The sequence below is a fragment of the Somniosus microcephalus genome, chromosome 16 (genome assembly GCF_052327205.1).
Source record: "Somniosus microcephalus isolate GS21.2 chromosome 16, FLI_Smic_1.0, whole genome shotgun sequence".
In the NCBI taxonomy this organism is placed as follows: Eukaryota; Metazoa; Chordata; class Chondrichthyes; order Squaliformes; family Somniosidae; genus Somniosus; species Somniosus microcephalus.
Window position 1 is genome coordinate 3,082,646 of NC_141002.1, and position 27,706 is coordinate 3,110,351.

General features: G+C 49.0%; 1 protein-coding gene across 2 annotated transcripts; it reads left to right on the top strand.

The window, feature by feature from the left end:
• Positions 1–3,254: 3,254 nt before the first annotated feature.
• On the top strand, positions 3,255–25,799 carry LOC147105943 (ras-related protein Rab-19-like). Of its 2 annotated transcripts, none has more exons than XM_086008552.1 (4): positions 3,255–3,405; positions 10,281–10,476; positions 18,046–18,223; positions 25,104–25,799. In XM_086008552.1, the coding sequence occupies exons 2-4, from the start codon at positions 10,282–10,284 to the stop codon at positions 25,367–25,369; spliced, it is 639 nt and encodes a 212-aa protein (XP_085864678.1). In that variant the 5' UTR covers positions 3,255–3,405; position 10,281; the 3' UTR covers positions 25,370–25,799. The 2 variants fall into 2 exon arrangements, with proteins under 2 accessions (XP_085864678.1, XP_085864677.1); XM_086008551.1 differs by having other exon boundaries at positions 3,263–3,405; positions 18,040–18,223.
• Positions 25,800–27,706: the final 1,907 nt, after the last annotated feature.

Here is a 27,706-nt window from a genome sequence, read left to right on the forward strand (position 1 = left end):
GGTACTTACGCATCTGGCCGGATGAAATGCCGGTTTTCAGCATGCACAGTGCATGTGGGGAAAACCGGCATTTCCTGTCCTCTGAACGAAGGGGTTCAGAGGCAGAACGCGTGCGACTGCACAGGCAGCGCGTGCGCAGTATAATTCGCCGCTTTCATTAATGCTTTCAGTGAGGTCAAGTCATTACAACTTACACATGATAAAAGCATGGGTACAGTTCTTCCAGAGGCTGCGGAGGAAGATATTTATTATCGTGGAGCTTCTGAAAGTATGTATGTCTGTATATATTCCTTTGCGTGTTATGTATATATTCCTTTACTTATGTGTATGAATGTATTATTTAATTATGACTTTCAGAGAAAGTAACTTATTGGAAAATCATAATTAAAAACATACATTCATACACATTAGTAAAGGAGTATAAAACATACATACATATACGTAAAGGAATATATGTGGACATACATACATAACTCATTCTCACATTCCATTCACACAGCCACAATTGCTCCTTCTACCTACCGTTCTGAAAACCCTTTTTAAAAAAAAAAAAAAAAAAATTTTTAACTTTAAAACTTACTTAAAATTTCTTAAAATAACTTCCCTCCCTTTCCCAAACAAAAATATTGCATTTCAGAAGCTCCACGATAAAATATATCTTCCTCCGCAGCCAATTAACAACTTTACACTTGCTTTTTTCAAGTGTAACTTCTAAGGACTTACCCTCACTGAATCCATCATTGAAATCCACAAAGTTCACTGCGCAAGCGCTGCCTGTGCAGTTGCACGCGCTGTGAATAGACCTCGGGTCTGGAAATGCCGGCGTTCCCCACATGCGCTGTTCCTGCTGAACGCCGGCATTTCCAACGGCCAAATGCGTGAGTACCCCGACCGTACTCACGCTTCTGGCCGCGAATTTCTGGCCCATTGATTTAATTACATCATATGTTTTTCCCCCTACCCCGCTTTCGATAAGTTTCAGGAATAAACCGTCGTGCCAGATGGAATCGAAAGCCTTCTGGAAATCTATAAAGCATGCATAGATTTTGCTTTTGTATTGATGTACGTGTTTGTCAATTAGGGTCTGTCGGGTGAAGATATGATCTGATGTTCTATAGTTTGGCAGGAATCCAATTTGGCTTTTACTCAAGACATTGTGCTCCTCAAGGAAGTTTATAAGTCTTTTGTTTATGATACTACAGAATACCTTTCCCAGGCTACTGTTTACACAGATGCCTCGATAGTTATTTGGGTCGACTTTGTCCCCACTTTTGTATATGGGCGTTATGAGTCCTTTGTTCCAGATATCAGGGAAGTAACTGACACTCAGAACCAAGTTGAAGAGTTTTAGGATAGCCAGTTTCATTTTATCGTCTGTGTGTTTAATCATCTCGCTTAGTATGCCGTCTGCACCGCAAGCTTTTCCAGGTCGCAGGTCCTTGAGTTTTTCAAATAGTTCTTTTTCTGTTATTATGGAGTCTAGCGGGTTTTGGTTATCTTTTATGGCCATTTCGAGCTTTTCCAGTTTTTTGCATATTTGGTGTTGCTCTGGCCTTAGTGTGTTTTTCTGGTATAATTTTTCAAAGTGGTTTTCCCATGTGTCTCCATTTTGAATGGCCAATTCGTCGTGTTGTTTTTTGTGTAATGTATTCCAGTTGTCCCAGAAACAATTGGAGCTGAGTGTATTCTTAATATACTGCTCTTTTTTGGTTCTGAGTGTGTTTCTGTATTGTGTTAGTGTCTGACAATAAGTAAGGTGTAATTCCTCATTTTCTGGCTGTCTGTGTTGTTGGTTTGATATTTTTCTAAGTTTTTTCCTCATGTTATGGCAATCTGGGTCAAACCATTTTTCATAGTTTTTTGTTTTGGGTTTGTTCTTGCGAGCTTTCAAGTTTGACCTTGTTGCCAAGTTATCAAAAATATTGTTTAGGTTATTCACTGCCCGGTTTATGCCGCCTTTATTGTGAGTGTATATGTTATCCACAAAGGTGTCCAAGAGAGCTTGAGTTGATTCATTGCTAATTGCTTTCTGGTAGTTTTCCGTGCTGTTTTTGGCCCATCTGTACGATTTTTTGGTGTTGTACATCTTACTGGGTTGTGTTTCTGTGTTGGTTGTTTCTGTCTTTTTAAGATACATAGTAATTTGACTGTGGTCTGACAGTGTTGTTTGTGGTTTGACTGTGAATGCTCTGAAAGAGGATGGGTCCAAATCCGTAATCATATAGTCTACGGTGCTACAGCCAAGAGGTGAGCAATAGGTCGATCTTCCTAGGAGGTCTCCCATGAACCTACCATTGACAATGTACAGACCCAGGCTTCGACAGAGCTGCAGGAGCTGTTTTCCGTTGGTATTTGTCTGCTTGTCGCAGTTATGCCTGTATGGAAGGGAAGGGATATCGAAGTGGTTATTCCCGAATATGTAATTGTTTCCCTGACTATTGGTGAAGTCTGGTTCTTCGCCAGTTCTTGAATTGAGGTCCCCACAGATCAACACGTTCCCCTGGGCCTGGAATTGGATAATCTCCCCCTCAACGTTGGAGAAGGTGTCCTCTTTAAAGTACGGGGATTCCATTGGGGGGATATAGAGTGCGCAAATGAAAACATCTTGGGTGTTAGAGATAATCCCCCTCTCAATTTTGAGCCACATGTGGTTTTCACCCTTTTTTATAAATTTGATGCAATTCTTAAGCTCTGTTTTAAACCAAATCAGTATGCCTCCGGAGTCTTTGCCTTGGGTTACTCCTGGCAATTTATTGGAGGGGACCACCAGCTCTGTGTACCCTTGGGGACGGCCAGTGTGTCATAGATACATAGATACATAGAAGATAGGAGCAGGAGTAGGCCATTCGGCCCTTCGTGCCTGCTCCGCCATTTAATGAGATCATGGCTGATCCTTTAATTCAGTATCCCGTCCCCGCCTTCTCTCCGTAACCCTTAACCCCTTTTGCCCGTAGAAATATATCTAATTCCCTCTTAAATATATTTAATGAGCTGGCGTACACTGCCCTCTGTGGCAATGAGTTCCACAGGTTCACCACTCTCTGAGTGAAGAAATTCCCCCTCATCTCTGTCCTAAATGGTTTAGCCCTTATCCTTAAATTATGTCCTCTAGTTCTGTTCTCACCCGCCAAGGGAAACATTCCTTCTGCATCCAGTCTGTCTAGACCTGTCAGAATTTTATACACTTCTATGAGGTCCCCTCTCAATCTTCTAAACTCCAGTGTGTACATCCCTAAACTACATAGTCTCTCCTCATAGGTCATTCCCGCCATTCCTGGTATCAGCCTGGTGAATCGTCGCTGCACCCCCTCCATGGCAAGAACATCCTTCCTCAGATGAGGCGACCAAAACTGTACACAGTACTCGAGGTGTGGTCTCACCAGTGCCCTGTACAGCTGCAGCAAGGTATCCCTGTTCCTGTATTCTAACCCTTTTGCTATGAAGGCCAGCATACCGTTTGCCTTCTTGACCGCCTGTTGCACCTGCATGCTCGCCTTCAGTGACTGGTGTACAAGAACACCCAGGTCTCTCTGTACTTCCCCCTCTCCCAATCTATTGCCATTTAAATAATAATTTGCCCTCCCGTTCCTGCACCCAAGGTGGATAACTTCGCACTTGTCCACATTATAGTGCATCTGCCATTTATCCGCCCAATCGCCCAGTCTGTCCAAATCGCTCTGGAGCTTCCTGGTCTCTTCCTCTGAGCCCACCCCACCTCCTAGTTTAGTGTCGTCTGCAAATTTGGAAATGCTGCATCCGACTCCCTGATCCAGGTCATTAATGTAAATTGTGAACAGCTGGGGGCCCAGGACAGATCCCTGTGGTACCCCACTTGTTACTGCCTGCCATTCAGAAAATGAGCCGTTTATTCCAACTCTCTGTTTTCTATCTGACAGCCAGTTCCCTATCCACGCCAAAACTTTCCCCTTTATCCCATGAGCCTCAATTTTCCATGCTAATCTTTTATGTGGGACCTTATCGAAGGCCTTTTGGAAGTCCAGGTACACCACATCTACTGGCTCTCCCCCATCTATTCTACCAGTTACTCCCTCAAAAAATTCCAATAGATTAGTCAAGCACGATTTACCCTTTGTAAATCCATGTTGACTCTGTCCTATCCTGTCCCCATTTGCTAAGTGCTCCGCTATTTCATCCTTAATGATGGACTCCAGCATTTTGCCCACAACTGATGTAAGGCTTACAGGTCTGTAATTACCTGCTTTTTCCCTACCCCCCTTTTTGAATAGTGGGGTAACGTTAGCTACCCTCCAATCCATCGGCACTGTTCCCGAGTCTAATGAATTCTGAAAAATCATCCTTAGTGCATCCGCTATCTCTAGGGCCACCTCCTTCAGTACCCTAGGATGCATGTTATCAGGCCCTGGGGATTTGTCCACCTTCAATCCCTTTAGCTTCCTTAACACCATATCCTTAGAGATATTGATTTGCGTCAGTTCCTCCTTTGCCAATGTCCCTATTTTTCCCGATATCCCAGGGAGGTTTTTTGTGTCTTCCTTCGTAAAGACTGACCCAAAGTATGCATTTAGTTGATCTGCCATTTCCTTATTTCCCATTATATATTCCCCCGTATCTGACTGCAATGGACCAACTTTGGTTTTCACCAGTCTTTTCCTTTTGATATATTTATAAAAGCTTTTGGAGTTAGTTTTTATATTTTCCGCCAGCTTGTTTTCGTAAGCTATTTTGCCCCTCTTGATCATGCCCTTTGCCCTCCTTTGCTCTATCTTAAACTGTTCCCATTCTCCTCTATACCAAGTTTCCTGTAAAATGATAATATCCAGGTCTTTAGTTTCATCTATGAACTCTGGGGTCCTACTCTTCACGTCGAGCACCGAAGAGCGTAGACCTTGGATATTCCAGGTCGAAATATATAAGGATTTCATGTTAAGTTTGATCTTTTACTATGATATGTTAAAGAATGATATGTGTTTGTCGTGTCTAAATGGGGGAAAAAAAGATCATCTCAATTGTCTATAAATGCTAATACTACTTGGTTACAACTCTTTCTAGTAATTAGTCCTTGATTTTTTTTCTTCCACAGACCCTCTCCCGGGGGGTGTCCCCACACTCACACCCACCCTGTCCACAGACCCTCTCCCGGGGGGTGTCCCCACACTCACACCCACCCTGTCCACAGACCCTCCTCCCGGGGGGTGTCCCCACACTCACACCCACCCTGTCCACAGACCCTGTCCCGGGGGGTGTCCCCACACTGTCACCCACCCTGTCCACAGACCCTCCTCCCGGGGGGTGTCCCCACACTCACACCCACCCTGTCCACAGACCCTCTCCCGGGGGGTGTCCCCACACTCACACCCACCCTGTCCACAGACCCTCTCCCGGGGGGTGTCCCCACACTCACACCCACCCTGTCCACAGACCCTCTCCCGGGGGGTGTCCCCACACTCACACCCACCCTGTCCACAGACCCTCCTCCCGGGGGCTGTCCCCATGATCACACCCACCCTGTCCACAGACCCTCCTCCCGGGGGTTGTCCCCACACTCACACCCACCCTGTCCACAGACCCTCCTCCCGGGGGGTGTCCCCACACTCACACCCACCCTGTCCACAGACCCTCTCCCGGGGGGTGTCCCCACACTCACACCCACCCTGTCCACAGACCCTCCTCCCGGGGGCTGTCCCCATGATCACACCCACCCTGTCCACAGACCCTCCTCCTGGGTGGTGTCCCCACACTCACACCCACCCTGTCCACAGACCCTCCTCCCGGGGGCTGTCCCCATGATCACACCCACCCTGTCCACAGACCCTCTCCCGGGGGGTGTCCCCACACTCACACCCACCCTGTCCACAGACCCTCCTCCCGGGGGCTGTCCCCATGATCACACCCACCCTGTCCACAGACCCTCCTCCCGGGGGTTGTCCCCACACTCACACCCACCCTGTCCACAGACCCTCCTCCCAGGGGGTGTCCCCACACTCACACCCACCCTGTCCACAGATCCTCCTCCTGGGTGGTGTCCCCACACTCACACCCACCCTGTCCACAGACCCTCCTCCCGGGGACTGTCCCCATGATCACACCCACCCTGATGGACCAGCTGTGATAAGCTAACCCAGCACAAAACTCGTCCTCCCAGGATTGCGTGCTCTCTTACCACACACTGAGCCCTCCGGGAGCTGGACACTGGGATTCATTTTACTGTTCATTGTAGTGCTTGCACAGGGAGAGAGAGGAGAAACTGAACCAGCCACACAAATACTGTGGCTACAAGAGCAGGTCAGAGGCTAGGTATTTTGCGGTGAGTGTCTCACCTCCTGACTCCCCAAAGTCTTTCCACGATCTACAAGGCACAAGTAAGGAGTGCCAGGATAAAGCAGCCCACTTAATTGGCCGCGCATCCATCACCTTAAACATTCACTCCCTTCACCACCGGCGTAGCGTGGCTGCAGTGTGGACCATCTACGAGATGTACTGCAGCAAATCGCCAAGGCTTCTTACAGCACCTCCCAAACCTGCAACCTCTTGCACCTTGAAGGACAAGGGCAGCAGGCGCATGGAAACACCACTGTTGTGTATGTAACCTGTTCCACCTTAAGAGAGCTTAAGCCTGTTCCACCTTAAGAGATGTACTACTTTCTCAGGCTGCTGTAGACGTAATACCGGGGGTGAACACACCGGTATATAAGCACTGTGCAGTAATCTTGTATTCAGTGTAGTCCCTACCTCCAACCAGTAAAGACCTGTTTTATTGTTACTGATTAAGTCTGAGTATTAATTACTTGAACAACTCACAGACTTAACACTGGCGACGAGTCAGGTTCTTACCCTGCGGCAGTTATTCCACGGCGGCTTCGTCCAAAGACAGGACGTTGAAGAGAGGTTTCAATCCTCAACACCCCACTCAAAACTGAAGGGCAGCAGAAATCCTGACAGCTTCCAGCGACTGGAAGCGACAGGCATTAGGACCCTGAAGCCTCCATAACCTCGTGGGTAAGCCAGAGCCCGGGAGCCGCTTCAAGTGCGAGGCGCAGCGCGGGCCAGCGATCGGGACCAAAGATAAGGGCCGCACTCGGGCGATCACGGCGAAGATAAGGGCCGCACTCGGGGGCTGAAGGGAGACGGCGTCGGGGGACGGGTGAAGACCGCCAAGCGCGGGAAAACCGCCATTTTGTGGGCGGAGGACGACGGCAAGAGCGGGAAGCCGCCATCTTTGATAACAAGTAAAGAAAATAAAATCTGAGAAATTGCAAATCTACAATGCCTAAACACGGGAATATTAGCACCTTTGATAGTGACCTCGAAGATTGGGCCATATATGTTGAAAGAGTAAAAAATTATTGTAAGGCCAATAAAATTCGTGACCAAGATAAAGCTCTAACATTATTAAATTTAATGGGTGCGAAGACATACGGGCAATTGAAACACCTGTTATCACCAGATGAACCGGCGGATAAGACGTTCGATGAGATTGTTACTGTCCTGAAAGATCATCTAAACCCCACGCCGCTGATGCTAGCGGAACGATTTAAATTTTACGACAGAAGGCAGCTACAGCATGAAAGCAATGCTGAATATTTGCTGGAATTGCGTAAATTAGCGAAATATTGCCAGTTTGGAACGGGACTGACAGATGCACTACGAGACAAATTTGTGTGTGGTTTATTTAAACAGGATACACAAAAGCGACTGCTCGAGGAGAATGAGCTGACGCTTGAGAAGGCGGTCACTATGGCAGCAGCACACGAAGCCGCAGCGAGAGGCACGGCAGTAATGCAGCTACGGTCACCGGAGCTCAGTGCACACAAATTGGGTGTGAGTTCTGGCAAATGTTATCGTTGTGGAAAGACAATGCATGATCAGAACCAGTGTTGGTTTAAAAACCAAGAATGTAGAACTTGTGGTAGGCTTGGACATATAGCTAGAGTATGCAGGTCAGGGAAGAAGACCAGCAACAAGAAGTCACCGCAAGGAAAATACGCAAAGGTACACAAGGTGGCCGAACAGGAGTCCGATTCAGACGCTAGCAGTAATGAACTGGCTGGCTTAAGCAGTATTGAACTGGCTAGCTTAAGGGTACTCAACGTTGGTAAGGGTGCAGACCTCCAGACAATTTGGGTTACTCTTCAGATAGAAGGAGTCCAAGTAAAAATGGAATTGGACACTGGATCGGCATTGTCGGTCATGAATAAGAAAGATTACAGAAGGTTATTCCAACATATTCCCCTACAGGATACGGAGATTATATTGACAACCTACACGGGGCAGAGAGTGTACCCCATCGGGACAATAAAGGTTGCAGTGGCCAACAAGGGCGAAGGAAGTCAAATAATGGACTTATATGTGATATCTGAAGGAGGTCCTCCACTACTAGGACGGGAGTGGATTAGGAAAATGAATATGGACTGGCATTTCCTACAAACAATAACGAGTGAGAACTCGGTGAAGATAGTCGGCCCAGACTCTGGAACGGATGATGGTAAGCCCAACTCAGGTGCAAAAGACAAAGTTTCAGCACAGAATTCCACTGAGCAACAACAACATAGTTTAACTGTGGATTCTGAGTCTGGCAAGTCTACTGATGTGCCCATTTCTGAGGGACACCGGGCTCGAACTCAACTCCATTTCAAACTACAACAGCAATTAGAACAAATGCTTCGCCGTTTTGAGCAAGAGTTGAATGCAACGAAAGAGTTCTTTGATATAGAGTTGGAGAATCTGGAAAGACAACAGAAGCAGCTGATGGAGAAAATGGAGCAGGAGCACACAAAACGTCTGATGTCAGAGGAGTTAACGGTCAGCCAACTCCTGCATATGCTGAAGGACAGGACTCTGAAATGGGAAAAACTTGAACACGAACTTCAATATTCAAACGAAAGGGGTTCGGAGCTCTCAAAGGTTATTGGAAGAGCTGAGGTGGCAACACAGACTGAGATGACTGCAACAGAGCAGCCCTTGGATGCCAAAAGTACGCTGACTCACGTCAACGTAGAACAACAGACCGCTGAAACAGCTGCTCCGGTAGAGGGATTGAATAGTCCGATCAATCAATCTCCAAAAGAAGTTGAAGTAGTAAAATCTCAAATGAGGTCATTAGTAAACGACTTGCTGAAAGCCCAGAAAAAGCTGGATGCAGAGGTACACATGAAGAAGTCTCTTCAGGAAAGATGTCTGGATTTGGAACAAGAGCTGGCTAACGTCCAGCTGGGTATGGAGGAAATAGACGACCCTCTCGCTGACCTGTCGGACGACTCCGAATATTACTATGTCCTGTCCTGCCCAACTTGTAACTTCGACTCCCACCATACAGAAATCATGGAGGAGCACCGAAAGTCTACGGAACATCGGGAGAAGGTGGCTCTACTACGAAAAAAAGGAGGAAGAGAAGGAGGAACTGCGCATGCAGCTGGCAGCTGTGGCAGCTGACAATGGAGCCCAGAGAGTCTCCAAGAAGCAGAAAAGGAAAAGGAAAAACAGAAGATGACCCATCTGAACCATTATCACCTCTACCAGATCACACACGTGGTCCCTCCGAACGGAGCCAAATCAGTTCGGAAGTTCAAGCTGTTAAATCCATGAAAGGACTATTGAATGAGTAACGTGAACCGACCACACCACAGAGATTGAATCTGTGAACTGTTTTCCGCAGAGACTGAATCTGTGATATGTTACGTTAAACATGAAGTTATATATGTATATATGTTATTACGTTATGTTAAATGGGGGGGTGACTATAAAGCTAAGAAGGGAGGAGTGTTGTGTATGTAACCTGTTCCACCTTAAGAGATGTACTACTTTCTCAGGCTGCTGTAGACGTAATACCGGGGGTGAACACACCGGTATATAAGCACTGTGCAGTAATCTTGTATTCAGTGTAGTCCCTACCTCCAACCAGTAAAGACCTGTTTTATTGTTACTGATTAAGTCTGAGTATTAATTACTTGAACAACTCACAGACTTAACAACCACCACCTCCAAGTTCCCCTCCAAGTCACACACCATCCTGACTTGGAAGTATATCTCTAATCCTTCATCGTCGCTGGGTCAAAATCCTGGGACTCCCTCCCTAACAGCACTGTGGGAGTACCATCACCACACAGACTGCAGCGGTTCAAGAAGGCAGCTCACCACCACCTTCTCAAGAGCAACTAGGGATGGGCAATCAATGTTGGCCTTGCCAGCCACACCCACATCCCATGAATGAATAAATTTAAAAATAGTTATTGGTATCAGTAGCTAGTTGCAATGGATGTTTTATTACTAATTTGATACAATGACGTACTATTTCATTACAGTATGAATACAGCAGGGACTGGTGCAGATGAAGCTTTTGACTATCTCTTTAAGATTGTGCTCATCGGCGATTCCAATATTGGCAAGACCTGTGTGGTTCACCGTTTCAAAACTGGCATCTACATTGAGAAACAGCAGAACACAATCGGAGTCGACTTCATCGTCAAAACATTGGACATCGAGGGCAAGAGAGTGAAGGTGAGGTGACCCACTCGCATTAACCATCACTCCCCTCCCCACTGCCTGTAACTCACTCCCCTCCCCACTGCCTGTAACTCACTCCCCTCCCCACTGCCTGTAACTCACTCCCCTCCCCACTGCCTGTAACTCACTCCCCTCCTGTAAAGGTGGTAGAGAGAAAACGGGGAATTATAGTCTGACATCGATAGTGGGGAAAATGCTAGAGTCCATTATAAAAGATGTAATAGGAGAAAACAGTGACAGGATCGGACAAAGTCAACATGGATTTACAAAAGGTAAATTGTGCTTGACTAATCTACTGGAATTTTTTGAGGATGTAACTGGTAGAATACATAAGGGAGAACCAGTGGATGTGGTGTATTTGGACTTTCAGAAGGCTTTCGATGAGGTCCCGCATAAGAGATTAGCGTGTAAAGTTAAAGCACATGGGATTGGGGGTAAGGTACTGACTTGGATAGAGAACTGGTTGGCGGACAGAAAGCAAAGAGTTGGAATAAGCGGCTCTTTTTCCGAGTGGCAGGCAGTGACTAGTGGGGTACCGCAAGGATCGGTGCTAGGACCCCAGCTATTCACAATATATATTCATGATCTAGACGAGGGAAATAGATGTAATATCTCCAAGTTTGCAGACGACACAAAGCTGGGTGGGCGTGTGTGCTGTGAGGAGGATGCCGAGAAACTCCAGTATGATTTGGACAGGTTGGGTGATTGGGCAGATGTATGGCAAATGCAATATAATGTGGACAAATGTGAGGTTATCCACTTTGGTGGCAAAAACAGGAAGGCAGATTATTATCTGAACGGCAATAGATTGGGAGAAGGGGAAGTGCAACGAGACCTGGGTGTCCTTGTGCAGCAGTCGCTGAAGGTAAGCATGCAGGTGCAGCAGGCGGTTAAGAAGGCAAATGGTATGTTGGCCTTCGTAGTGAGAAGGTTTGAGTACAGGAACAAGGATGTCTTGCTGCAGTTGTACAGGGCCTTGGTGAGACCACACCTTGAGCATTGTGTGCAGTTTTGGTCGCCTTATCTGAGAAAGGATGTTCTTGCCATGGAGGGAGTGCAGCGAAGATTCACCAGACTGATACCTGGGATGGCAGGAATGACATATGAGGAGAGATTGGGTCGATTGGGCTTATACTCGCTGGAGTTTAGAAGAATGAGAGGGGATCTCATTGAAACTTATAAAATTCTAACGGGACTAGACAGACTAGATGCAGGAAGGATGTTCCCGATGGCGGGGGAGTCCAGAACCAGGGGTCACAGTCTAAGGATAAGGGGTAAGCCATTTAGGACAGAGATGAGGAGGAATTTCTTCACCCAGAGAGTGGTGAACCTGTGGCATTCTCTGCCACAGAAGGCAGTTGAGGCCAATTCATTAAATATATTCAAGAAGGAATTAGATATATTTCTCAAGGCTAAAGGGATCAAGGGATATGGGGAGAAAGCAGGGACAGGGTACTGAATTTGGATGATCAGCCATGATCGCATTGAATGGCGGAGCAGGCTCGAGGGGCCGAATGGCCTACTCCTGCTCCTATCTTCTATGTTTCTATGTAACTCACTCCCCTCCCCACTGCCTGTAACTCACTCCCCTCCCCACTGCCTGTAACTCACTCCCTGCCAGAATCACTCGGCTACAGACCCCATTACAACCTCGGTCCAAACATGGACAAAGGTGAGAGGTGAGGTGAGAGTGACTGCCCTTGACATCAAGGCAGCATTTGACCAAATGTGGCATCAAGGAGCCCTAGTAAAATTGAAGTCACTGGGAATCAGGGGGGAAAACGCTCCACTGGTTGGAGTCATACCTAGCACAAGGGAAGATGGTTGTGGTTGTTGGAGGCCAATTATCTCAGCCCCAGTACATTGCTGCAGGATTTCCCCATGGCAGTGTTCTAGGCACACCCATCTTCAGCTGCTTCATCAATGACCTTCTCTCCATCATAAGGTCAGAAGTGGGGATGTTCGCTGATGATTGCAGTGTTCAGTTCCATTCGCAACTCCTCTGATAATGAAGCAGTCCGTGCCCGCGTGCAGCAAGACCTGGACAACATTCAGGCTTGGGCTGATAAATGGCAAGTAACATTCGCGCCACACAATTGCCAGGCAATGACCATCTCCAGCAAGAGAGAGTCTAACCACAGCCCCTTGACATTCAACGGCATTACCATCATCAAATCTCCCACCATCAACATTCTGGGGGTCACCATTGACCAGAAACTTAACTGGACCAGCCACATAAATACTGTGGCTACAAGAGCAGGTCAGAGGCTAGGTACTCTGTGGCAAGTGATTCACTTCCTAACTCCTCTAAGTCTTTCCACCATCTACAAGGCACAAGTCAGGAGTGCCAGGACAAAGTAGCCGCTTGATCGGCACCGCATCCACCACCTTAAACATTCACTCCCTCCACCACCGGCGTACCGTGGCTGCAGCGTGTACCATCTACAAGGCTTCTTTAGCAGCACCTCCCAAACTCACAACCTCTTCCACCTAAAAGGACAAGGGCAGCAGGTGCACAGAAACACACCACCTCTAAGTTCCCCTCTAAGCCACACACCATCTTGACTTTGAAATATATCGCCGATCCTTCACCGTCACTGGGTCAAAATCCTGGAACTCCCTCCCTAACAGCACTGTGGGAGCACCTTCACCACACGGACTGCAGCGGTTCAAGAAGGCGGCTCACCACCACCTTCTCAATGGCAACTAGGGATGGGCAATAATTGCTGGCCTTGCCAGCGATGCCCACATCCCAGGAATGAATTAAGAAAAATCACTCCAATCCTCACTGCTTCTAACTCACGCCTGGGTATCTGTTTATATGTTTGTGTATATATATCTATATATATAAATGGATACTTCTTTCTGTCTGTCTATCTGTCTGTCCTCACGTGTGCGTCTGTCCGGCTATGCGCTCGAAAGTTACAGAGCGTACCTACGCGTGCGTTACGTCGAAAGAAAGCTCACTGTTCCAAAACGATGGTAAGCGTATTTACGTTTCGGCCGGACAAAAATTGCGCCCGCGGTATCCGAAAAATCTTCAAAATTCCGCTCATTAGCATCTCATTATCCACTCATTAGCGACAGAGTGACCTCGAGGTCGACCAATCGTACGCCAGGTTCCTGGCGCGTGCAGCCGGGCCCTCCTACGGTCGAGTGACGGGACGATTGACCAATCCTACGCTTTGGTGACCTGACGGTCGACCAATCGGTGTGGGCGGGCCTTATCGTTCTGAACCGAGGTGAGTAGCCGCCATCTTGCTTCCATTCTTTTTCCTGTTTCCTGCGTCTTTCTTTTCAAATATACATTTCCAGCAAAATAAAATTGCTTTTATTAAATTGTTTTAAAAAAAACTTCATTCATTTGTAAATATTTTCTCTAACCTGAAGATTCTTTTTCCTACCTTTCCTCGTTTTTGTTAGGCCTCAAAGCCTGGGCCTTTCTTGCCCAGCCAGGCCCGAGCTAGGTAATTGTTCCACGGCTTCTGCTAAGCTCCTCACCCCCCCGTGTCACGTTACCCGGGGCAACGGCGTAAGCCACGAGGGTCACAAGGGTTAGGGTGCGCGCGCAGCAGGAGCAGCTGAGATACGGCGTCTGTCTCTGTTCCCCGCTCGGCTCGGGCGGGTGGGGGCGGGACTCTCGGGAGTGCGGATCTCGGGCGGCTTGGTGAGCGGGAAGGGTTACCCCGGCAACCGGGCCCGCCGGCCGTCTCTCAGCCGCAATCGGCGGACTTGAAGACAGCTCGGGAGGGCGGGGCTCCGGAGAGCGGGAGGGCGGGGGGGCCGGTGCTCGGGAGATCGCGCCTCCGGAGTTCGGTGCTTGGTTGGGGGGGGGGCGAGCCTCGGGGGCACGAGCATCCGGGGGGGGGGCGCGAGCCTCGGGGGGGCTCGGGAGATCGGTGGGGGGCGGGGCTCGGGTGATTGGGGGGGCGGAGATCAGGGGGCTCGGGGACCCCCCCTCCCCCCCTCTTTCCCCCCCCCTTTCCCCCCCTTCCCTCCCCCTTTCCCCCTCCCCCCTTTCCCCCCTCCCCCTTCCCCTTTCCCCCCCCACCCCACTCCCCCTTCTCCCCCACTCCCCCTTCTCCCCCACTCCCCCTTCCCCCCACTCCCCCTCCCCCCCCACTCCCCCTCCCCTTCCCCCCCTCCCCTACCCCCCTCCCCTTACCCCCCTGCTCCCCTTACCCCCTCTTCTTCCACCCTCTTCCCCCCCTCTTTCCCCCCTCTTTCCCCCGCCCCTCTTTCCCCCCCCTTTCTTCCCCCTCTTCCCCCTCCCCCTCTTCCCCCCCTCCCCCCTCTTCCCCCCTCTTCCCCCCGTCGCTCTCTCTCTTCCCCCCGTCGCTCTCTCTCTTCCCCCCGTCGCTCTCTCTCTTCCCCCCAGTCGCTCTCTCTCTTCCCCCCAGTCGCTCCCCCCCAGTCGCGCAGTCTCTTCCCCCCAGTCGCTCGCTCTCTCTCTCTTCCAACAACAACATTCCCTCGAAAAAGCCTCGGCACCGCCGGGCACTTCAGCTAGTGTATATACCACCCGAACCCCATGATATATATACCACCGAACCCCTCGAGCTATATATACCACCGAACCCCTCGAGATATATATACCACCCGAACCTCATGATATATATACCACCCGAACCCCTCGATCTATATACCACCCGAACCCCTCGATATATATACCACCCGAACCCCATGATATATATACCACCTGAACCCCTCGACATATATACCACCCGAACCCCTCGATATATATACCACCCGAACCCCTCGATATATATACCACCCGAACCCCTCGATATATATACCACCCGAACCCCATGATATATATACCACCCGAACCCCTCGATATATATACCACCTGAACCCCTCGATATATATATGATGATGGCAAAATACTGCGGATGCTGGAAATCCGAAACAACAACAGAAAATGCTGGAAAAACTCAGCAGGCCAGGCAACATCCGCGGAGAGAGAAACAGAGTTAACGTTTCAGGTCGAAATCCTTCGTCAGGACGGGAAAAGCACAGGAAATGGAACAGATTAAAAGGCCAGTTTGGGGGCTGGGAAATGGGGGAGAGAACAAAAGAGAAGTGAAGAGACATTAAGAGGTATTCAAAATGAGACGAGATGGTGATCGGACTAGTGGAGACAAAAGACGGCTCTAGATTAGGTGTGAAATGCGCTGGCAGAATGAGACAGCTGCCATGTGGGAGAGAAAAAAGGGGGAAGGGCCAAAACAAAGGTGTGGATAAAAAATATGTAAAAATGTAATAGGGGCCGAGGTTATGATCTGAAATTGTTGAACTGATATTGAGTCCGGAAGGCTGTAAAGTGCCTAATCGGAAGATGAGGTGCTGTTCCTCGAGCTTACGCTGGGCTTCCGTGCAACAATGCAAGAGCCCGAGTACGGTGAGGTCTGAGTGGGAATGGGGCGGTGAATTAAAATGACAGGCGACCGGAAGCTTGGGGTCACCCTTATGGACTGAACAGAGGTGTTCCGCAAAGCGGTCGCCCAACCTGCGTTTGGTCTCCCCAATGTAGAGGAGACCACATCGTGAGCAGCGAATACAGTATACTAGATTGCAAGAAGTACAAGTAAATCGCTGTTTCACCTGGAAGGGGTGTTTGGGGCCCTGGACAGTGGGAAGGGGGGAGGTATAAGGGCAGGTGTTGCATCTCCTGTGCTTGCACGGGAAGGTGCTGGGCAAAGGGGAAGGGGTGCTGGGGGTGATGGAGGAGTGGACTAGGGTGTCTCAGTGGGAACGGTCCCTACAGAATGCTGAAAGGGGAAGGGAGGGGGAAGATGCGTTTGGTGGTGGGATCACGTTGGAGGTGGCGCAAATGGCGGAGGATGATCCGTTGAATGTGGAGGCTGGTGGAGTGAAAGGTGAGGACAAGGGGAACCCTATCGTGGTTCCGGGAGGGAGGGGCAGGGGTGAGGGCAGAAGTGCGGGAGATAGAACGGACACGGTCAAGGGCCGTGTCAACCACGGTAGAGGGGAATCCTCGGTTGAGGAAAAAGGAAGACATGTCAGAAGCACTGGTGCGGAAGGTGGCATCGTCGGAGCAGATGCGATGGAGACGGAGAAACTGGGAGAATGGAATAGAGTCCTTACAGGAGGCGGGGTGGGAGGAAGTGTAGTCCAGGTAGCTGTGGGAGTCAGTGGGCTTGTAGTGAATGTTGGTCAATAACCTATCACACCTAATCTAGAGCCGTCTTTTGTCTCCACTAGTCCGATCACCATCTCGTCTGGTTTTGAATACCTCTTAATGTCTCTTCACTTCTCTTTTGTTCTTTCATCCCCATTTCCCAGCCCCGAAACTGGCCTTTTAATCTGTTTCATTTCCTGTGCTTTTTCCGTCCTGACGAAGGGTTTTGACCTAAAACGTTGACTCTTTCTCTCTCCGCGGATGTTGCCAGGCCTGCTGAGTTTTTCCAGCATTTTCTGTTGTTCCTTCGATATATAGAGCGCCCGAACCCCTCGATATATAGAGCGCCCGAACCCCTCGATATATAGAGCGCCCGAACCCCTCGATATATAGGGCGCCCGAACCCCTCGATATATAGAGCGCCCGAACCCCTCGATATATAGGGCGCCCGACCCCTCGATATATAGGGCGCCCGAACCCCTCGATATATAGAGCGCCCGAACCCCTCGATATATAGGGCGCCCGACCCCTCGATATATAGGGCGCCCGAACCCCTCAATATATAGGGCGCCCGACCCCTCGATATATAGGGCGCCCGAACCCCTCGATATATAGAGCGCCCGAACCCCTCGATATATAGGGCGCCCGACCCCTCGATATATAGGGCGCCCGAACCCCTCGATATATAGAGCGCCCGAACCCCTCGATATATAGGGCGCCCGAACCCCTCGATATATAGAGCGCCAGAACCCCTCGATATATAGGGCGCCCGAACCCCTCGATATATAGGGCGCCCGAACCCCTCGATATATAGAGCGCCCGAACCCCTCGATATATAGAGCGCCCGAACCCCTCGATATATAGAGCGCCCGAACCCCTCGATATATAGGGCGCCCGAACCCCTCGATATATAGGGCGCCCGAACCCCTCGATATATAGAGCGCCCGAACCCCTCGATATATAGAGCGCCCGAACCCCTCGATTATATAGGGCGCCCGACCCCTCGATATATAGAGCGCCCGAACCCCTCGATATATAGGGCGCCCGACCCCTCGATATATAGGGCGCCCGAACCCCTCGATATATAGAGCGCCCGAACCCCTCGATATATAGAGCGCCCGAACCCCTCGATATATAGAGCACCCGAAGCCCTCGGTATGTATAGAGCCCCCGAAGCCCTCGATATGGATAGAGCACCCAAAGCCCTCGATATGTATAGAGCCCCCGAAGCCCTCGATATGTATAGAGCCCCCGAAGCCCTCGATATGTATAGAGCCCCCGAAGCCCTCGATATGTATAGAGCACCCGAAGCCCTCGATATGTATAGAGCACCCGAAGCCCTCGATAAGATTCCAGTTTGTAACTCCGGCCTGGGGGCTAGTGGAGCTTGAACACAATGTGTTTGTCCTTTGAAGGTGCAGGTCTGGGATACGGCCGGACAGGAGCGATTCCGGACCATCACACAGAGCTACTATCGGAGTGCGCACGGAGCCATGATCGCTTACGACATCACTAAGCAATCCTCCTTTAACTCAGTGCCTCACTGGGTCAATGAGATCCAGCGGTATGGGGCTGCAAACATCGTTCAGATGCTGATCGGTAGGTTTCAGGACAGTTGTTTGTTTTTGTCAAATGTAATTCCTGATATTGTGAACTGGAGTTTGAGATTCACTCACCTGCACACACCCACCTACCAGCAGAGGTTACAGTCAGCGGGGACCACTGGTAAGTGAGTGGCAGGGGTCATGGGTCAGTCACTATTCAGAGAGGGGTAGGGGTCATGGGTCAATGATCAGCAGTGGGCAGGGGTCAAGTGTCGCCTGCCCCCCCCCCCCACACCCCTCGCCCTGTGTATACCTGGGACTGATCTTGTTGATATACTTAAAATGTTGGCAGTACTCAAAGTAGAAAAGTCACCTGGTCCGGATGGGATGCATCCTAGATTACCGAGGGAAGTAAGGGTGGAAATTGTGGAGGTGTTGGCCACAATCTTCCAATCCTTCTTAGATATGGGAGTGGTGCCTAAGTACTGAAGGATGGCAAATGTTACACCCCTGTCCAAAATAGGGAAGAGGGCTAAACTTGGCAACTACAGGCCAGTCAGCCCAATGTCAGTGGTGGGGAAACTTTTAGAGACAATAATCTGGGACACTAATCCCACTAAGTTCTGTTGCAGGAGACACTTCATTTCTCCACTCGGCACCTCGGGATGCCTTCGAATGGAGAGCCAAACTAGACATCCCATTATGACCTTTTCCCGCCACATGAAACAATGAATCTGGGACATAATTAAATGACTTTTGGAAAAGTATGGGCTACTTTATGAAAGTCAATATGGATTTGTTGAGGGCAAATCGTGTTTGACTAACTTGATTGAGTTCTTTGTCAAAAGGCATTTGAAAAAGAACCACATAATAGACTTGTTAGCAAAATTAAAGTCCATGGGATTAAAGAGACTATGGCAGCATGGATACAAAATTGACTAAGGAACAGAAAGTGGTGAATGCTTTTTCAGATTGGAGGGAAGTATACAGTGGTGTTCCCCAGGGGTCGGTATTAGGACCACTGCTCTTTTTGATATACATTAATGACCTGGACTTGGGTATAGGGGGCATAAGTTCAAAGTTTGCAGAGGATACAAAACTCAGAAATGTAGTAATCAGCGAGGAGGATAGTAACAGGCTGAAGGAGGACATCGACAGACTGATAAAATGGGCAGACACATGGCAGATGAAATTTAATACAGAGAAGTGTGAAGTGATGCATTTTGGAAGGAAGAATGAGGAGAGGCAATAGAAACAAAAAGGTACAATTTTAAAGTGGGTGCAGGAACAGAGAGACCTGGGGGTGAATGTAGACAAATGTTTGAAGGTGGCAGGACAAGTTGGTCAACTGTTAAAAAGCGTATGGGATCCTTGGCTTTATAAATAGAGGCAGAATACAAAAAGAAGGAAGTTATGGTGAACCTTTATAAATCACTGGTTAGGCCCCAGCTGGAGTATTGTGTCCAATTTTAGGCACCAAACTTTAGGGAGGATGTCAAGGCCTTGGAGAGGGTGCAGAGGAGATTTACTAGAATGGTACCAGGGATGAGGGACTTCAATAGGGCCTCCCCATCTCCTGGGTCACTGCACTTTATACTTTTGTGACACAGTCACCCAGTACCCATTGTCTTCGGTCCCCGCCACAAACTCCGTTCCCTGGCCACCGACTCCATCCCTCTCCCTGGCAACTGTCTGAGGCTGAACCAGACTGTTCGCATCCTTGGTGTCATATCTGACCCCAAGATGAGTGTCAGACCACCATTGTTCCCTGTAAGGTCTGTGGCGGTGTGGCCACGCACTCCTCCAAGGAACCCGCACAGCCAACTTGCTGGCATTTCAGTGTAAAAATCGCACATGCGCAGTATTTTGAATGAGCCGTGCAGGGCCAAAAAAAATTACAGGAAACATAGCCGACCACATATCCACTCCATCACCAAGACCGCCTATTTTCTCCGTAATATCGCCCATCTTCACCTCTTGCCTCAGCTCATCTGCCTCTGAAATCCTCATCCATGCCTTTCTTACCTCTAGACTTGACTATTCCAACACACCCCTGGCCAGCCTCCTATCTTCCACCCTCCATAAACTCCAGCTCATCAAAAACTCTGCTGCCCGTATCCTTACACGCACCAAGTCCCGTTCACCCATTCCCCCTTTGACCTACATTGGTTCCCGGTTGAGCAACACCTCAATTTTTAAAATGCAGTAACACACTTCAGGAGTGGATTGGGAAAATACATGATCAGTGGTGTACATTTAAGGAGTTATTTTACAACTTCCAAAAAATATATATTCCACTGAGAAGAAAAGGGTGTAAAAGAAAAGACAGCCATCCGTGGCTAAGTAAAGAAATTAAGGATAGTATTCGACTAAAAACAAGGGCATATAAGGTAGCCAAATCTAGTGGGAGGATAGAGGATTGGGAAAACTTTAAAAGACAGCAAAAAATAGCAAAAAGATTGATTAAGAAAGGGAAGATAGATTATGAAAGTAAATTAGCAAAAAATATAAAAACAGATAGTAAGAGTTTTTATAGTTATATAAAAAGAAAAAGGGTGGCTAAAGTAAATGTTGGTCCCTTAGAGGATGAGACCGGGAAATTAATGGTGGGAAATATGGAGATGGCAAAAACACTGAATGAATATTTTGTATCAGTCTTTACAGTAGAAGACACTAAGAATATCCCAACACTGGACAAACAGGGGGCTATAGGGGGGGAGGAGCTAAACACGATCAAAATCACTAAGGAAGTGGTACTCAGTAAAATAATGGGACTCAAGGCGGATAAATCACCTGGACCTGATGGCTTACATCCTAGGGTCTTGAGGGAAGTGGCGGTAGGGATTGTGGATGCATTAGTAATAATTTTCCAAAACTCCCTGGACTCAGCAAAGGTCCCGGCAGACTGGAAAACTGCTAATGTAACACCCTTATTTAAAAAGGGCAGTAGACAGAAGGCTGGAAACTATAGACCGGTTAGCCTAATATCTGTGGTAGGTAAAATTTTGGAGTCCATTATTAAGGAGACAGTAACAGGACATAATTTAATAGGACAAAGTCAGCATGGTTTTATGAAGGGGAAGTCATGTTTGACAAATTTGCTGGAGTTCTTTGAGGAAGTAACATATAGGGTGAATAAAGGGGAACCAGTGGACATAGTGTATTTAGACTTCCAAAAGGCATTTGACAAGGTGCCACACAAAAGATTATTGCTTAAGATAAAAAAATCACAGGATTGGGGGTAATATTCTGGCATGGATAGAGGATTGGCTATCTAACAGAAGGCAGAGAGTTGGGATAAATGGTTCATTCTCAGACTGGCAATCAGTAACTAGTGGTGTTCCGCAGGGGTCAGTGCTGGGTCCCCAACTCTTTACAATCTATATTAACGATTTGGAGGAGGGGACCGAGTGTAACATATCAAAGTTTGCAGATGATACTAAGATGGGAGGGAAAGTAGTGAGTGAGGAGGACATAAAAAACCTGCAAGGGGACATAGACAGGCTAAGATTTGGGCAGAGATTTGGCAGATGGAATACAATACTGTGAGGTTATGCACTTTGGCAGGAAAAATCGTAGAGCAAGTTATTATCTTAATGGCAAGAAACTGGAAAGTACTGAAGTACAAAGGGATCTGGGGGTCCTGGTGCACGAAACTCAAAAGGTTAGTATGCAGGTGCAGCAAGTGATTAAGAAGGCCAATGGAATGTTGGCTTTCATTGCTAGGGGGATAGAATATAAAAATAGGGAGGTATTGCTTCAGTTGTACAAGGTATTGGTGAGACCGCACCTGGAATACTGCATACAGTTTTGGTGTCCATACTTAAGAAAAGACATACTTGCTCTCGAGTCAGTACAAAGAAGGTTCACTCGGTTAATCCCGGGGATGAGGGGATGGACATATGAGGAGAGGTTGAGTAGATTGGGACTCTACTCATTGGAGTTCAGAAGAATGAGAGGCGATCTTATTGAAACATATAAGATTGTGAAGGGGTTGGATCGGGTGGATGCGGGGAGGATGTTCCCGATGATGGGTGAAACTAGAACTAGGGGTCTTAGAATAAGGGGCTGCTCTTTCAAAACTGAGATGAGGAGGAACTACTTCACTCAGAGGGTGGTAGGTCCATGGAATATGCTGCTCCAAAAAGCTGTAGAAGCTGCATCATTACATAAATTTAAAACAGAAATAGACAGTTTCCTAGAAGTAAAGGGAATTAAGGGTTACGGGGAGCGGGCAGGAATTTGGACATGAGTCTAGGTTTGGATCGGTCATGGCCCTGTGGGTAGTGGAGTGGGCCCAGGGGCTGTGTAGCCTGATCCTGCTCCTATTTCGTGTGTCTAATTCTGTTAGATTCAGGAGATGGTTCTGTGATAGTAGATTGGCGGTTAGGATCAGATCAGCCATGATCTTATTAAATGGCGGAGTAGGCTCGAGGGGCCGATTGGCGTACTCCTGCTCCTATTTCTTATGTTCTTATATACTGATTGGTGAAATGGCAGATGAAATTTAACACAGAGAAGCGTGAAGTGATATACTTTGATTGGAAGAATGAAGAAAGGCAATATAAACTAAATGGTGTTCCTTTTATTGTCCCATTACCACTCCCTTTTGCCTCGCACCATCATCCCCTTTGTCATTTACTCTCTCCTGCCTTCCACCCTATCACAGACCTTCCCTTTTGTTCTTTCCTCCCCTCCTCCCTTTTCCTGCTTCTGTACTTAAAATCTTTTATTTTTTCCAGATCTGATGAAAGGTCACAGACCTGAAACGTTAAGACCTCTGTTTCTCTCTCTCCACAGATGCGGCCTGACCTGCTGAGTATTTCCAGCATTTTCTGTTTTTATAAACTAAATGGTACAATGTTAACGGAGGTGCAGGGACAGAGAGACCTGGGAGTGTGCATACATAAATCTTTGAAGGTGGCAGGGCAGGTTGAGAAGGCTGTTAAAAAAACATATGGGTTCCTTGGCTTCATTAATAGAAGCAGAGGGCTGGATTTTGTCAATGGGGATGTGATGGAGGCGGGACTCCCACTTTTTGGGTTGTAGTCCCGCTTCCATTAATTTGTGGCCAACCCATGCGATTTTCCCTTGATCGACCTTGTTGAGCCCGCCCAGCGGGCTCAGCAGGCCAATTAAGGGACACCCGGTTACAGGTGACGTCAGGGATTGACATTTCATCTGTCAAGAGCTTTTGACAGATGAAATATCAGCGTTTGACAGCGCTGTGAAGCTGTCAAACACTGACAATCTGACTTCTAACTTGAGTCCTTCTCCACAGACTCAGTTAGAAATCTCTCCAGAACAGAAAGCAGAATGCTGCAACTTTTGACAGCTCGCGGCCATTCTGCTCTCTGTGCCGGTGAGATGAGAGACTCCCGAGACCTGAAGAAAGGAAGCCTGCATTAGTAAGTAAAGGTAAGTAAAACTTATTTAAACACTTTACACACACCAAACACACTCTGCACTCATGCACCCATCACTCACCTGAACACCAGACATCTCGAACCCTCCAAGCCCTTCAGCCCGACGGGCCGCCTCGCTAACTTGGCGTGGTTTGGAGCCGTCGGGCATCCCACACTTCACGGCTAAAAATAGGGATTAGGCCAAAAACCGCCTGTTAACTACCTGTTAACAGGCAGTTAATTGGCACTAATCCCCTTCCTGCCTCGGGGAGGCGGCTCCCAGCACAGCTCAGGTACCCGCCTCCTGGGAAACGGGCATGGAGGTGGGAAGGGTTCGTGCCCCCCGATTCTGCAATTTTCCCCCCACTCCCGCCTCCAAACCTGCCTTCACGGGGCTTGGAAAATCCAGCCCATAGAGTACAAAAACAAGGAAGTTATGCTAAACCTTTATAAAACACTGGTTAGGCCTCAGCTGGAGTATTGTGTTCAATTCTGGGCACCACACTTTAGGAAGTATGTCAAGGCTTTAGAGCGGGTACAGAAGAGATTTACCAGAATGGTTCCAGGGAGGAGGGACTTCTGTTAAATGGAGAGACTAGAGAAGCTGGGATTGTTGTCCTTAGAGCAGAGAAGTTTAAGGGGAGATTTGATAGAGGTGTTCAGAATTAAGAACGGTTTTGATAGAGTAAATAAGGAGAAACTTTTTCTAGTGGCAGAAGGGTCGGTAACCCTCTGGACACAGATTTAAGGTGATTGTCAAAAGAACCAGAGAGGAGATGAGAATTTTTTTACGTAGCGAGTTGTTCTGATCTGGAATGCACGGCCTGAAAGGATGGTGGAGGCAGATTCAATAGTAACTAGTGATCGAAAAAGGCAGACACAGGCAGACCAGGCTGCCAAGAGAAGACAGGATATGCTCTCACTGCAGCCAGGGAGTAGTGGAGACAGAGATGCACTTCCTCACAGCCTGCGGAAAATATCAGGACATCAGGGAGAATTTCTACCAAAAATTCTCACAAATATGCCCTGAATTCAGAAATCTGAATGACAACCAAAAACTCCCATTCCTACTGGGAGAGGAGAGAAGCTGTGTAACACTGGCGGCACACTATGTTACAGCTTGCCATGAACAGAGGGACAACCAGTAAACTAAGAAAAGAGTATATATAAACAATGTGAATGTATATTTATACACTCAGGGATATACCTGTTTATACACTGCATGAACAGAACTGCGTTTATGTGCTCAACCATAAATGTATTTTGATGCTTTGGCAACATAAGATGTACCTTATGCCAATAAAGCGATTTGAATTGTGAATTGTGAACTGTTGAAAGGGAATTGGTTAAGTACTGAAAGGGAATTTTTTTTTTTTTGACAGGGCTATTGGGAAAGAGCAGGGGAGTGGGACTAATTGGATAGCTCTTTAAAAGAGCCAGCACAGACAGGATGGGTTGAATGGCCTCCTATTCTGTATCATTCTATAATATCTGCGACTGATCCTGTTGTTCCTCTCTGCCTCTGTTTAGGGAACAAAGCTGATTTGAAGGAGAGACGCGAGGTTCCGTTCGAGGAGGCCTGCAATGTGGCGGAGAAGTTTGGACTGTTGGCTGTGCTGGAGACGTCTGCCAAAGAGGCGCAGAATGTTGAGGAGGCCTTTCTGCTGATGACTCGAGAGCTGCTGGCGAGGAATGGGCTACACTTGTCCAATGAGAGCGCTCGGAGTACGCTCCACCTGGACTCCCGGCCAGTCAATGCCACTGTGACCACTGAGAGAAACTCCTGCTCCTGTTGACCGCACTGAGCTGCGATTGGCGCAGTTTTTGAACCACCCCTTATTATAGGTGGAGCCCACAACTTAGATCCTGCAACCAAACAATGTCCAGCGTGACATGATCCTTTTCCTAGAGCAACCTGCAGGAGACATCACCGAGCGGATGAGAGATACTAGACTGGAGCTGCGAGGGTCACCTCGATTGCTGCTGTGGTGCTTGTTCCTCTATCTTAAACACGATGCATCTGATTAAAACCTTGTCATTTCTTGGGGCTTTGCTGAAAAGCACCCTGTAAAATAAGGGTGCGACAGACTCGCTGCAGTTGCTCATGTGCCCATCGTACAGTCATTCTTTTAGAGTGAAATGTATTCCACGAAAAGTGACTGCTGCTATGACTCAGGAATCAGTGAGAGGGGAGGAGTGTTCAAATAAAGTCAGTTGGCCACCTTGTAGGGTCTTGTTTGCTTTCTTGTGTCAGCCTTGGTTTAGTGGCAGTACTCCTGCCTCGGAGTCAGAAGGTTGTGGGTTTGAGAAGTTCCACTTCAGAGAATAGAGCTCGTAATCTAGGTTGACACTCCGGTGCAGTGCTGAGGAAGTGCTGCACTGTCGGAAGGGCAGTGCAGAGGGAGCGCCGCACTGTCGGAGGGGCAGTGCAGAGGGAGCGCCACAGTCGCGGGGGGAGTGCTGAGGGAACGCCGCACTGTCGGAGAGTCAGTACTGAGGGAGCACCGCATTGTCAAAGGAGCAGTACTGAGGGAGTGCTGCACTGTCGGAAGGGCAGTGCAGAGGGAGTGCCACACAGTCGGGGAGGGGAGTGCTGAGGGAACGCTGCACTGTTCGAGTGTCAGTACTGAGGGAGCGCCGCACTGTCAAAGAAGCAGTACTGAGGGAGCGCCGCACTGTCAAAGGAGCAGTACTGAGGGAACATCGCACTAACGGAGGGGCAGTGCTGAGGGAGCGCCACGCAGTCTGAGGGGCAGTGCAGAGGAAGCATCGCACTGTCGGAGGAGCAGTGTTGAGGGAGCGCCACACTGTCGGAGGGGCAGTGCTGAGGGAGCACCACACTGTCGGAGGGGCAGTACTGAGGGAGCGCCGCACTGTCGGAGGGGGCAGTGCTGAGGGAACGCCGCACTGTCGGAAGGACAGTGCAGAGGGAGCGCCGCACTGTCGGAGGGGCAGTGCTGAGGGAGTGCAGCACTGTTGGAGGGGGCAGTGCTGAGGGAGTGCAGCACTGTTGGAGGGGGCAGTGCTGAGGGAGCGCCGCACTGTCGGAGGGGGCAGTGCTGAGGGAACGCCGCACTGTCGGAAGGGCAGTGCAGAGGGAGCACGACACTGTCGGAGGGGCAGTACTTCAGATGAGACATTAAACCGAGACCCCGTCTGCCCTTTCAGGTGGACGTAAAATTTTCCACAGCATTAATGGAATAGAGCAGGGGAGATCTCCCAGTGTCCTGGCCAATATTTATCCCTTAAACAACATAATTATTAAAAAAATAGATTTGCAAAGGTGACAGTGCAGTGCTCCCTCAGTACTGCCCCGCCGACAATGCAGTGCTCCCTCAGCACTGCCCCTCCCTCTGTACTGCCCCTCCGACAGTGCGGCGCTCCCTCAGTACTGCCCCTCCGACAGTGCGGCGCTCCCTCAGTACTGCCCCTCCGACAGTGCGGCGCTCCCTCAGTACTGCCCCTCCGACAGTGCGGCGCTCCCTCAGTACTGCCCCTCCGACAGTGCGGCGCTCCCTCAGTACTGCCCCTCCGACAGTGCGGCGCTCCCTCAGTACTGCCCCTCCGACAGTGCGGCGCTCCCTCAGTACTGCCCCTCCGACAGTGCGGCGCTCCCTCAGTACTGCCCCTCCGACAGTGCGGCACTCCCTCAGTACTGCCCCTCCGACAGTGCGGCACTCCCTCAGTACTGTCCCTCCAACAGGGCAGCGCTCCCTCAGTACTGCCCCTCGACAGTGCAGTATTCCCTCAGTACTACCTATCCAACAGTGCAGCGCTCTCTCAATACTACCTCAGTACTGCACTGGAGTGTCAGCCTAGATTATGTGCTCAAGTCTCTGAAGTGGGACTTGAACCCACGACCTTCTGAATCAGAGGTGAGAGTGTAACCAACTGAGCCACAGCTGACAATCAAATGAAAGGAGTAGAACCAGGCGAGGGGCGTCCTTCTCAGCTGGACAACAGAGGACAGGCATTGGAGAGGGGTGGTGTCGACAACCGTGTCAAAGGCTACAGACAGGTCAAGAAGGAAGGGATAGTGCACCCTAGTCACAGAAGATGGTTGGGGTTGTTTCAATCTTATGAAAGGGGTGGGAACCTGATTTGAGGCACAGATTTGGGAAGTGACAACATGT

What these genes read in the sequence shown, in the direction of transcription:
- LOC147105943 (XM_086008551.1), top strand. Translation starts at nt 10,282, where the DNA reads ATGAATACAGCAGGGACTGGTGCAGATGAAGCTTTTGACTATCTCTTT. An exon ending in TCGAGGGCAAGAGAGTGAAG is followed by an intron (nt 10,477 to 18,039) that starts GTGAGGTGACCC and finishes TGTCCTTTGAAG; the next exon opens with GTGCAGGTCTGGGATACGGC. An exon ending in CATCGTTCAGATGCTGATCG is followed by an intron (nt 18,224 to 25,103) that starts GTAGGTTTCAGG and finishes GCCTCTGTTTAG; the next exon opens with GGAACAAAGCTGATTTGAAG.